Here is a 13,858-nt window from a genome sequence, read left to right on the forward strand (position 1 = left end):
AAGTATGTAGAAATGACAGAAGGAAATCACAGTAATTGGGGTGAAGGTTTTTCTGTAATTATCTGCCATGCTTCATTAAATTCTATTTTACTAGCAACTAAAAAAATATAGCTCTTTTAGAGGTAACAAGAGAAGCATCAGAACAAAGGCATTTAGCTTCACACACTATATTTCAATCTTTTTCATTATATACCCACAGTTAAATGCGGTAAAAACTACCACTAATAAAATATTTGAAAGGAACAACCAACAAAATGTGAGACAAGAAATACAGTAAGACAAGTATTTGGCTTATTGAGGAATAGGAAATCTAATAGAAATCTCTAACCCCAAAAACAGGATATTTGTTAAAATTGGGAAACTGTTTACTAAAGTGACATCATCAAATACATTCTTGTTTCTGAGATTTTATAACTACAGTTACAGAATTTATGTCATTACTGTCATCAGCCTTTCATTTTTTTCTACTCTTGTGCTTTTAACAGTCTCAATCAATCTCATTCTTATTATCAAAAAATTCCAGCCCTGGCTAGAGTGGCTCAGTGGACTGTGTGTGGCCTGTGAACCAAAGGGTCTCCAGTTCGATTCTCAGTCAGGGCGCATGCCTGGATTTTGGGCCAGGCCCCCAGTAGGGGGCGCATGAGAGGCAATCACACATTGATGTTTCTCTCCCTCTCTCCTTCCTTTCCCTTCTCTCTAAAAATAAATAAATAAAATGTTTTTAAGAATATCCTATAGTAAAAATGAATATAAAAGATATATAGATGATGGATGGATGGACAGATATATAGAAAGCTTTGTTAGGGAAGTCGTATAAACTCATTGGCTGCAGTGCTGAGAATACACTATATGGAGACAAAGATAAAAGCACAGTTATTTGGCTATACAATAACCCAGATAGAACATGACAGTGACTTGAACCAGGTAATAGCAATAAAGGTGATAAGAGCTGGAGCTGGAGCCAACAAAATTTGGTGGAGGTTTTAATGTGGGGGGGGGGGTTGCCCTAAGCAACTGAGGGCTGGAGCTTCCATTAATTGCATTGGGAAAGAATGTCAGTGGAGCAGGTTGATAGGAGATGATTGGGAGTTCACTTCTGGACAATTTCACTGGACATAATTAGGCAACTGGATAGGAAAGCCTACATACAGTTTAGGGAATAGTTCAAAGATGAATATGTATATTTCAATGGTATTAGCATATATTACTAAAATAATTGGATTACACTATATCATTGAAGGAAAGAATGTAGTCATAAAAAAGAAAAGGCACAGGACTGACCTCTAGACTATTCCAAGTTTAGGATATTATCTTGGTCAAACTTCATTCAAGCAATGCCCTGTCAAATTACACACAGACCAAAATTATATCATAGTGTCAGTCACTAAAGCCTTGTCTAAGACTGGGCATTTTTGGGGGGTTCATTTGGCAGATTAAAAATGGTTTCTTGCTGTTTCAATATGAATTCATTATAAGTAAAAATAATATTTTTGTATGTTTATTAGTAATTTGTATTTTTGTCTTCTATAAATCACCTATGTGCTCAGTTCATTTTTGTCCTTGGTTCTTCTTACTGATTTATAAAATCACCTTTACATATTAAGATAATTCATCTTTCACTTATGATATTTATTGCAAATTCTCTCATTTGCATAGTTTTTGGTATGAGAAGTTTTACATTTTCTAGTCAAATCTGTTTATTACTTCTTCATTATATATTCTATTGCTTTAATACATACAAAAATATTTATGTGGGGGACAGAAGATGGCGGCTTTACTCTAGGCAACATTTTTCTCAGCTTCTGTGAAGAGGGGGGAAACTCTCTGACTTCTGTGAAGAGGGAGGAAACTCTCTGATTGGCGGAGAAACAGCAAGTGGGCAAGGTTACTGAATCACTTTTGAAAGCAGGACATCAAAAATTATTGCACTCACTGGAAAACCAGATGGTAAGGAGACGGCTACAGGACAAAAGGGGCCCAGGGATCAGCATAGGGTCTAGGGGTGTGCAGACCCCAGGCCCACCCGGTGCTCCGGGGTCTGCCCCAGGGCTCCCGGGAGAGGGAAGTCGCTGCTCCCTCCCCCGAATACGGGGGTGAAAAACTCCAGGGGAGAACGTGTTGCTAGAAGAAACAGATTGGCCAGTTGGACTGGGAAAAAATCGCCCAGGGACTATGAACACCCTCCCAGAGACCTGGGAGGAGTGAGAGACTCTAGATGACAGGACCAGGGGCAGCCTGGAAGGGCGCCTGCACCCCTAGCCCAGTGGAAGTGCACATCGGTGGAGAGTACAGAGCCGGGCCTCGCTCCGCCCGATCCCCATAGGGAGGCCTGAATCGCGCGCAGCGATCCCGGGAGGGACGTGGCGCTTGGTGCATTCCTACAGTAGTGGCTCAGAAATTTCCAGCCAGCCCGACCGGGGGAGCCAGGAAAGACGCCAATACCCGGTCGGAGTGCGGTTCGGAGCTGGAAACGGCTTGTCTTGCGCACCGTCAGGATGACTGACTCTCGCGCACTTTGATCCCGGAAGGGTCGCAGCGAGGCACTTAGGGTGATCCTAGACCCTGAATCTCAAAAGTTTGGGGGAGGGGCGCACCCTTTTACTATCCCCAGGGAGGGCGCAGTGAATCCCAAAACGTCGCGGGTGCCTCCTGAGATCATAGAGCTGGAAACCTGCAGGACCCTGGAGTCCGGAAGAACATGGAAGTGAGATCCAGAGAGCCAGTGAGTTCAGGAGCACCCAGGCTACCTGACAGACTTGCTGAGATCTGGCTGGGAGAGAGAGAAGCATTTCAAAGGTCCCTCAGCCAGCTGAAGCCAGCAAGATCAGAAAAACTGGTCTGGCCAGTTAGAAACCAACAAGAGGGTTTTTGGTTTTTTGGTTTTGTTTTGTTTTGTTTTGGTTTGGTTTCTCTGGCTGTTGTTGGTTGATTGATTTTATCTTGTGTTTTATGTGACATTTTATTTTTCAATTCTTATTATTTTTATCTCGCAATCCCTTATGTTTCTCTTCCATTCATCCTAATATTATTCTTTCCACTCCAAATTTATCTCTCCTGCACTACATCTTCTGCTTTTTCTTTCCCTTTTTTTTTAATCTTACAAGTTACTGTAAATTTGTATTATCTTTTTTCTCACTCTTCCAGCATTTTTTTATTTTAATAATATTTTGGTATTCTTTTTTCTTTCTGTATAATCTTCTTTGCTTGGCTGGTTATACTGTCATTTGATAGGTTCCCCCTGGTATCTCAGTCACAAGGTGTTGATAAGTTACTATCCTTCATCTGTGTTCCATTAATACACCTCTCAAGGTTCTATACTCTTTATTCTTGTTATCTAGACCTCATCGATTCTGCCACAAGACTGTCACTTTACTATTACTGCTAGTAAGACCTAGTCTATACAATTGTAAATGCTTCTCAATACCCCTACCTGATCTCAGCCCACTTTGCAATTTTCTGAACTATACTATTGTGGGGGTTGTCTCTATTCTTTTACTCACTACTCCTATATACTAATCTTTAGTCCAACCCTACCTTAGAATCTGACCTCCCACAGCCTCACAGCTTTCTAGATCCAACTAACAATCCTCTCGTCCCCAATAAGAGTTTTACCTTCTTTCCATCCTTTCTAAAATGTGGATAGTGGGGTGGAGGATCATGGTTAACACTATAAGGAGCCAAAGGATAACCCATCTCTTCTGTACTGGCTGCTAAAGTAAATATAGTATACTGTCTTGCTGTTTTAAACCATTTTGCCTTACTCCTCCAACTGATCACAAAAAAGAGTAGGGGGAAGCTGTGAACACCAGGATACACGAAGGAGATTGCACCACTGAATCTCACAAATATTCTAACACAGAAGTTCGCACCATAATTAAAGGGAATTAGAACAGATCAAATTAACAAACAAGAAGAAAAAAGAAGAAACCCACGAACAAAAAGTAAACAAAGAAACAACCCCCAACTGAAAGGAAACGAAGAAGCCTTCGGAAAAATGCTAAATGAAATAGAGGCAACTCAACTATCAGATAGTGAGTTCAAAACAATGATTACCAGGAAGTTCAATGAACTCACAATGAGCTTTCAGAAATTAGAGGGAAACTACATCAATCTCACTGCAAACTATATAAACATGAAAAAGGAAATACAAACTCTCAACAAAGGTCAAGAGGAAATGAAGAATACAATTTCTGAACTGAAGAACACAGTAGAAGAAATGAAAAGCAGGATTGATGAAGCAGAAGATCGAATTAGCGAGCTGGAGGACAAAGTAGAAAACAGCATCCAGAAAGAGCAAGAAAAGGAAAAGAGGCTCAGAAAGAATGAAGAGGGATTAAGAGAAATGTAAGGCAATATGAAACGTAATAATATCCGTATAATAGGGATACCAGAAGGAGAAGAAGAAAAGCAAGGGATCGAAAACCTAGTTGAACAAGTAATGAAGGAGAACTTCCCTAATTTGATGAGAGAAAAAGTCACACAAATCCAGGAAACACAGAGAGTCCCAATCAAGAAGAACCCAAAGAGACCCACCCCAAGGCACATCATAATTAAAATGACAAAATTTCAAGACAAAGAGAGAATCTTAAAGGCAGCAAGGGAGAAAAAGGAAGTAACATACAAGGGAGCCCCAATAAGGCTAACAGCTGACTTCTCAATGGAAACACTTCAAGCCAGAAGAGAATGGCAAGAAATACTCCAGGTAATGAGAACCAGAGGTCTGCAACCAAGGCTACTATATCCAGCAAGGCTCTCGATCAAGATAGACGGCCAAATAAGAAGCTTTCCAGACAAAAGAAACCTAAAAGAATACACCTCGATCAAACCAGCTCTGCAAGAGATTCTAAAAGGACTGCTTTAAGGAAGGGAGGGAAAAGAGAGAGAGAGAGAGAGAGAGAGAGAGAGAGAGAGAGAGGAACACACGTACATAAAAGACAATGAATAAGTACCTATCAATAATAACCTTAAACGTAAATGGATTAAATGCTCCAATCAAAAGACATAGAATGGCTGACTGGATAAGAAAAAATGACATACATATCTGCTGTCTACAAGAGACCCACCTCAGGATAAAAGACCTACACAGGCTGAAAGTGAAGGACTGGAAACAAATCTTCCAAGCAAATGGACAGGAAAAAAAAAAGCCGGGGTAGCAATACTCATATCAGACAAAATAGACTTCCAAAAAAGGTCCATAAAGAGAGACCCAGAAGGTCACTTCATAATACTCAAGGGAAGAATCCATCAAGAAGACATAAATATTGTAAATATATATGCACCCAACATAGGAGCACCCAAATACATAAAGAAAATCTTAGAGGACTTCAAGAAAGATATGGACAGCAACACAATTATAGTGGGAGATTTTAACACCACACTATCAAAAATGGACAGATCTTCTAAACAAAATATCAACAAAGATATTGTGGCATTGAACAATACCCTTGATGAAATGGACTTTACTGATATATACAGAGCCCTCCATCCAAAAAGAAGCTAAATATACATTCTTTTCAAATGTACACGGAACATTCTCAAAGATAGATCACATGATAGGACACAAAACAAGCCTCAAGAATTTCAAGAAAATTGAAATCATACCAAGCATTTTCTCAGACCACAAGGGACTGAAGCTAGAAACCAACCCGAAGGAAAAAAAAAAAAAAACACTCAAAATCATGGAGATTAAATAGCATGCTATTAAACAATGAATGGGTCAAGAATGACATTAGGGAAGAAATCAAAAGGTTTCTGGAAACAAATGAAAACGAACTCACAACAACCCAAAACTTATGGGATACAGCCAAGGCAGTCCTGAGAGGGAAGTCCATAGCGATACAGGCCCACCTAAAAAGGTTAGAAACATTCCAAACAAACAACCTAACCCTATGTCTACAAGAACTCGAGGAACAACAACAAAGGTAGCCCAGAGCAAGCAGAAGGAAGGAAATAACCAAGATCAGAGCAGAATTAAATGACATAGAGACTAAAAGCACAATTCTAAGGATCAATGAATCCAACAGCTGGGTCTTTGAAAAGATAAACAAAATTGACAAGCCTTTAAGCAGACTCATCAAGAAAAAAAAGAGAGAAGACCCAAAAAAACACAATCAGAAATGAAAGAGCAGAGATTACAACAGATACCACAGAAATACAAAGGATTCTAAGAAATTACTACAAAGAGCTGTATGCCAAGAAATTTGAAAACCTAGGTGAATTAGACAACTTTCTAGAAAAATATAATCTTCCAAAACTCAATGAAAAAGAAGCAGAAAGCCTGAACAGACCAATAACAACAAAAGAAATTGAAGCAGTAATCAAAAAACTCCCAACACACAAAAGCCCGGGGACCAGATGGTTTCACAGGAGAATTCTACAAAGCATTTAAGGAAGAGCTAACCCCTATCCTTCACAGACTATTCCAAAAAATCCAAAAAGATGGGAGTCTCCCAAACTCTTTTTATGAGGCCAACATCATCCTAATTCCAAAGCCAAATAAAGACACAACAAAGAAAGAAAACTTCAGGCCAATATCACTGATGAACATTGACGATAAAATCCTCAACAAAATACTGGCAAACCGCATCCAACAATACATTAAAAAGATCATACACCATGACCAAGTGGGATTCATTCCAGGGATGCAAGAATGGTTCAATATTCGCAAGTCAGTAAATGTAATACATCACATAAACAAGAGCAAAGACAAAAACCACATGATCATATCAATTGATGCAGAAAAAGCATTTTATAAGGTACAGCACCCATTCATGATAAAAACACTCAGCAAAGTGGGAATAGAGGGAGCATTCCTCAACATAATAAAGGCCATATATGAGAGACCTTCAGCCAACATCATACTCAATGGCCAAAAATTAAAATCGTTTTCCACTAAGATCAGGAACAAGACAAGACTGTCCACTTTCACCACTTCTATTCAATATAGTACTGGAAGTTTTAGCCACAGCAATCAGACAAGAAAAAGAAATAAAAGGCATTCAAATCGGAAAGGAGGAAACAAAACTGTCACTGTTTGCAGATGACATGATAGTAGACATAGAAAATCCTATAGACTCTACCAAAAACTGCTTGACCTAATAAATGAATTTGGCAAAACAGTGGGATACAAAGTCAATATCCAGAAATCAAAGGCATTTCTGTACACCAACAATGAAACAGCAGAAACAGAGATCAAGGGAAAAAAATCCCATTTGAAATAGCAAAAAGAAAAATAAAATATCTAGGAATAAACCTAACCAAAGAGGTAAAAGACCCATATTCAGAAAACTACACAACACTGAAGAAAGAAGTCAAGGAAGACACAAACAAATGGAAACATATACCGTGTTCATGGATTGGAAGAATTAATATCATCAAAATGTCCATACTACCCAAAGCAATTTACACATTCAATGCAATACCTATTAAAGTACCAATGGCTTATTTCACAGACATAGAACAAACACTTCAAAAATTTATATGGAATTATAAATTACCCCGAATAGCTGCTGCAATTTTGAGAAAGAAGAGTAAAGTAGGAGGGATCACAATACCCGACACTAAACTATACTACAAGGCCACTGTAATCAAAACAGCCTGGTACTGGCATAAAAACAGGCACATAGATCAATGGAACAGAACAGAGAGCCCAAAAATAAGCCCAAGTCTCTATGGTCAATTAATATTTGACAAAGGAGGCAGCAACATAAAATGGAATAAAAATAGCCTCTTCAATAAATGGTGTTGGGAGAACTGGACAGCCACGTGCAAAAAAATGAAACTTGAGCACCAACTTACACCATATACAAAAATAAATCCAAGGTGGATAAAAGACTTAAATATAAAACGTGACACCATTAAAGTCCTAGAGGAGAAGGTAGGTAGGAAAATCTCAGATATTTCACGAAGAAACTTTTTTACTGACGTGTCCCCTAGAGCAAGGGACATAAAGGAAAGAATAAACAAATGGGACCTCATCAAAATTAAAAGCTTCTGCACAGCTAAAGAAAACAGTATCAAAATTAAAAGAGAACCAACTGTATGGGAAAACATATTTGCCAATGATACCTCAGACAAGGGTTTAATCTCCAAAATATATAAAGAACTTACAAGACTGCACTCCAAGAAGACAAGGAATCCAATTAAAAAGTGGGCAAAGGACTTGAACAGACACTTCTCCAAGGAGGACATACAGAAAATCCAAAGACACATGAAACGATGTTCAATATCGCTAGCTATCAGAGAGATGCAAATTAAAACCACAATGAGATACCACTTCACACCAGTCAGAATGGCCATCATAAACAAAGCAACAAACAACAAGTGTTGGAGAGGTTGTGGAGAAAAGGGGACCCTAGTGCACTGCTGGTGGGACTGCAGACTGGTACAACCACTATGGAAAGCAGTATGGAACTTCCTCAGAAAACTAAAAATGGATCTGCCTTTTGACCCTGCGATTCCACTGCTGGGACTCTATCCTAAGAACACTAAAACACCAATTCAAAAGAACCTATGCATCCCAATGTTCATAGCAGCACAATTTACAATAGCTAGATGCTGGAAGCAACCAAGATGCCCATCAGTAAATGAATGGATCAAAAAATCATGGTACATTTACACAATGGAATTCTATGCAGCAGAAAGAAAGAAGGAGCTCCTACCCTTTGCAACAGCGTGGATGGAGCTGGAAAACATTATGCTAAGCGAAACAAGCCAGGCAGTGAAAGATAAATACCACATGATCTCACCTTTAACAGGAACCTAAATAACAAAACAAAGAAACAAGCGAAATATAACCAAAGACACTGAAATAGAGGACAGGCTGACGGTGACTGGAGGGGAGAGAAGAGGGAATTTAAGGGGACAGTGGGAAGGGTTCACAGGAACAAACTTAAAGGACACATGGTCATAAACTAAGGGGAGGGTGGTAATGGGAGGGAAGTGGGAAGGGTGGGAGGGGGGACTGGATTGGGAGTAAAAAGGAGAAAACTGTATTTGAACAATGATTAAAAAAATATTTATGTGTTTTCTTCTAATACTTTATAATTTGTTATTTTTTACATTTAACTCATTTGTTCTTCTGATATTTATGTTGTCATATAGACAGATTCTCATTAAACATTTTCTTAGATTTTTAGCTCATTATAATTATATTGAATAATATATCAATTTTGTCTTTGCAGTGTGTCCTTTCACTTATATTTAGTTCTTATCCATAGTAAAGTCTAGTTCTGAGATATCTATTCCCTCTCTTTCTTTTGGTTACTAATTCTTGCATATATACCTCACTACTTTGTTATAATATTTTAAAGTTATATGTTTTATACAAGGCCTGTCCAGAACGCATCCATCCATGTCATATGAAAAACAGAGACATTTATTGAAGAAGACATAAGATACAAGAAACACTGTACATAGGACAATGATGCCTCAGTCGCCCTCATAGTAGGCAGGCACCTTGGGACCTCACACAGTTCTTCCAATCACCATCAGCTGCCCTGTAGTATTTTCCTAAATCTCATTGATGGTCTGAAATTTCTTCCCTTTCCAAAAGTGATTATAGTTTTGGGAAAAGCCATAATTCACTGGGAGCCAAATCTGGGCTGTAGTGGGGCTGAGTCACCTGGGTGAGTTGATGTTTTGCCAAAAAATTCTGCATGAGATGAGATGCATGAGTGAGCAAGTTGTCATGATGAAGCTGCCAATCACCAGTTGCCCATAGTTGTTGCCTTCTGAATCATCGAATAGTTTCAAGGAGGAATTTTCAAGCTTAACGCAAAATTGGATGCAGACTCATTGTGCCACTCGCTCCGTCATTCTGAATGCAATGGCTACACAGTACACATGCTCACTCAATGGCATCTATCACCTTCACTGACTGGTACAATAAAGTCATTATCATTCACTCATGCGAATTCTAGTCTACATCGATTCACACAAACTGTTCTCTTTATTTTAACAATGGTTAGACTTTTTCCAGACAGACCTCATATACTATTCATTAGTCATATAACTGAATGCCTCACAGGAATGTAAGTCTTCTCCCTGGTTGTTAGGCTCACTACTAAACCAGAGACTAGATGCCTATTTTTTTTTCTTCTTTTTTGGTATAGCATTTAATATATAGTCTAAGAATACATTTTTAAATTCACCCTCATTGCCTATGCAATCAGTGGAAATCTCCTATACCCCCTTCCCAGGCCCAGACTTTGGCCTGTGTGTCTTCACTTACATTGCTGTTGTGGTTAGTTCTTATGCATCTGGGTAGGAATTTTCTGAATAGGCTGGAAGAAATTAACATAGGCCTGGGAGTTTGCTGACACAACAAATTAAATTTAGACATGTTTTATACATGTACAACAAAACTTTTATATTTACCAGTTATTTAAATCTGCTTCTTCTATTAGCTAATAACTACCCAAAGATTTCCCATTCACTTAGAAGGCACAACCATGATTTCTTCCCAAAAGCTAATTCATTTTTATATTTATCCTTATTTCTTTTTTTTAAGATTTTATTTATTTATTTTTAGAGAGGGAAGGGAGGGAGAAAGAGAGAGAGAAAGATCAATGTGCAGTTGCTGGGAGTCATGGCCTGCAACCCAGGCATGTGCCCTGACTGGGAATTGAACCTGCGACACTTTGGTTCACAGTATGCGCTCAATCCACTGAGCTACACCAGCCAGGGCTATCTTTATTTCTTTAAAAATATTTTCTTTTGAATTAAAATTTTATTTCACTTTTAATATTAGCCTTTCCACCTACTTTTTCCTTTTATTCAAGTGAATACTCAACTAATCAGAAGTACACATTAGAACACCAAAAAATTGTGGTAAATAATAGGAACCCAGAAATCATTTCCTGCTGCGTGGCACGTGCCACACCAATACCCCGTGCCAGTGCCTCACACCCTAACGATGTCACGAAGCAGGGAGTTGAGCAGGTCCACCAGAAGTAGCACAGGCTACAAGTCCAGCTCTTTTCTCATGTAAAAGGCCATCATCCCATCATTTTACTGATATTTCTGTCAGCTACCATGTGACCCCATTGTATTTTCTGGAATGTAAAGATTCTACCTGAGATGCTGATGGGCAAGATAGATAATTGCTTCTTGATCTCAGTTTCCTGAATGTGGACCTCAAAGGACATCATGCATTTAAGTTTTAAATACTGACTCACACCTGCCCCTCTGAGGAAGATTTTGTTCTTTCTTTGCATACCCTCCCTACTAACCACTTATTGGCCTATTTACATATTAATCAAATTCCATGGAAATGCACTTTGTCCTTTTCTCCTCTGTGGTCACTTTAAGTGGCCATTTAACTAGAAAATTTATACGCATGTTGTAAAATGTTTAAGGGGAGCACATCTCACCTTCTTCACTACCCTCCCACATAGCTGACCTTGAGTATATGACCCACACACCCTCTGAGACTGCTCCCCCTCCATTTTCACCTTCTTTGTTCATTCTCTACACGTCCCCTCGACCCTCTGCTCCCAGCAATGCCTGCTCTGGCTTAAAACACTGCCTGCTTGTGGTTTCATGAAATTCCCCTAATTAAACACCTACTTTACTCATTTGCTCTTCCCACTAACTTTGAAAGGTGCTTGTTGAGCAAGTCTTAAAGAAAAACTACAAGTCAACCTCATACAATTAAGAGAACAAATCAAATTTGTGGGAAATGGCAAGGAAAGCCATGTACTATATTACTATCATCTGTCAAAAATCAGTACCTAAAAATAAAAGTCTCCACTGCTGTCACAAAGTAACATGGCTCACAATCAGTTTCCTCCAAAACTCTTGTGTGCATCAGTTGGGTGCAAGAGGTGGAAATATTTTTTAGATTTTGTTTTTATTTACTTTTAGATAGAGGAGAGGGGAGGGAGAAATGGAGGGAGAGAAACATCAATGTGCAAGAGAAACATCAATTGGTTGCCTCTCGCATGCCCCCAACTGGGGACCTGGCCCACAACCCAGGCATGTACCCTGACTGGGAATCGAACCAGTGACCTTTCAGTTTGCAGGATGATGCCCAACCCACTGAGAAAGGCAGAAGTGAAAAATGTTTTAAATTTGGTTTTGTTTATTGTGAGGAGACCTTCAGTTCCTTCTTTGCCCCTAATACAAGATAAATGGGAAAAAAATTTTAAGGTTCCATGAAAATACAAGCAAGAAATTAGAGATATCAAATGAATGGGGAGGATGATATCTATTTAATAGATTTGTATTGGGAAAACTAAGAACTATAAGTTGTTTTATAAACATGTGAGAGTAAGGGGAGAGATTTAAGTGGAGGATAGCAAACATAATTTTTCCGTTTATAAGCAAGGAAGTTGCTTTCTAAATTTAAAATGGGCAAAAAGTCAAAGGAATAAAATCAACCAGGAGAAATGGCAGCACCATTAGAGTTTTGGAGGAATGCAGGAAATAACTCTGAGTGGTAATAAGAGTGTTTTATGGAAATGTAATAATTAGCTGTTTTCAGGAACCACAATTTCTAAATTAAGTGTGATGACTAGTACTAATTGATGATTAATGGCTGAGTGTTTTGCACCTTCTAAGCACTCAATAATATGATTGATTAATATGTTACTTCTGAAATAGAGTAGCATTTATGAAGCAATTACACAAGCAATAAATATGTGAGTGGGAAAACTACAGGCCTCTGAAGATCCGATTGAAGTAGAAAATAAGTAGCAACAACAATTACCCATACCTTCTCTGTGTCGATGCCTTTAGACATGGACCATGTTGAGACAATATAATCCATGACTCGTTCACTAAGGCCTTTGGGGACCTGATAGAGTTTCAGGAAGTCCCGTACATTATTCAGCATCTCATGGTATCGGTTGGTGTTGGCATACATTTGCTGGAAAATTGTGGTAACATTTCCAAAAATAGTTGCATAAAGGAGAGCTGAAAGAGAAGAAATGATAAAAATGAAACAAATATCACAAGTAAAAAAAATATGAATATTCGTCCAACCAATGAATAATGTGACACATATCTTTATAAACTTGAGGGGTTAATGCATGTTAACCCCTGAGAAGAGAGTGCCTGGAATCTGATATTCATTCAGTAAGAGAAACATAATTTTATGAGCATGCAACACTCTTGTCAATGTGGTAAAACATGAGAATGGCTAACAGATTTTTGTGAAGAATTAATGACCTGAAATTATAATTTACCTAAGGAATTCTAACCTTACAACTTAAGTTGTCCTCCAGCCTTGACTACTGAAGGAAGCCTAGTCAATTTGAATTTTCCAGGGATTGATGATCCATTTCAGAAACATACACTCTTTCTCACTGCTTGCACCTTCCAGCTTTCGGAATACTTCCCTACTTATAAATATTGTTGACAGAGCACAAGAAATATAGGGAATGGAAACAGATTAAAGTGGTCCATTTTTAGAAGGTTCTGAGGAGAAACACGGTTGGAATTAACAGCTAAAATAAAACTTTGGGAGTACCTAAAAATTCAAGTTAGTAAATCCATGTCAGTACATGAGTGTTGTAAATTTTTTGATTCCATCATTTTAATTCAGAGTAAAGCCAGCTTGCAGACCAGTGTATTTACATATAGGAGCCCACTAGTGGGAGAGGGTTTTGTAATGCCCCTGACTATGACCTCCTTGCTCAATCCATAAATTACCAAGCCTTCTCTCTTCACAGCTGGTCAGGCCACTCATGCTCACAGACTTTGAAAAGCAGTTGAGTTCACCCCAAATCAAACATACCCGCAACTGCACACAACCCGACCCTGTCCTGTACCTTTGATTTCACCTCCTTGTTAGCACTAAGCTTTTTTGAACCAGGGCAGTACTTTATTTACCTTAACACTCAGTAAACACAATGTT

The 13,858-nt window shown here is 38.6% G+C and overlaps 1 protein-coding gene across 1 annotated transcript in view; it reads right to left on the reverse strand.

The window, feature by feature from the left end:
- The window catches only part of KCNH5 (potassium voltage-gated channel subfamily H member 5), a 266,358-nt gene that overhangs the window by 94,943 nt on the left and 157,557 nt on the right, over positions 1-13,858 (reverse strand). The window contains exon 8 of the mRNA XM_045821933.1: positions 12,716-12,915. Within this exon, the coding sequence (XP_045677889.1) occupies positions 12,716-12,915 (200 nt within the window). The remainder of the gene's footprint in view (positions 1-12,715; positions 12,916-13,858) is intronic.

This window comes from Phyllostomus hastatus, unplaced genomic scaffold, assembly GCF_019186645.2.
Source record: "Phyllostomus hastatus isolate PE091 unplaced genomic scaffold, TTU_PhHast_1.1 phas_scaffold_501, whole genome shotgun sequence".
NCBI lineage: Eukaryota > Metazoa > Chordata > Mammalia > Chiroptera > Phyllostomidae > Phyllostomus > Phyllostomus hastatus.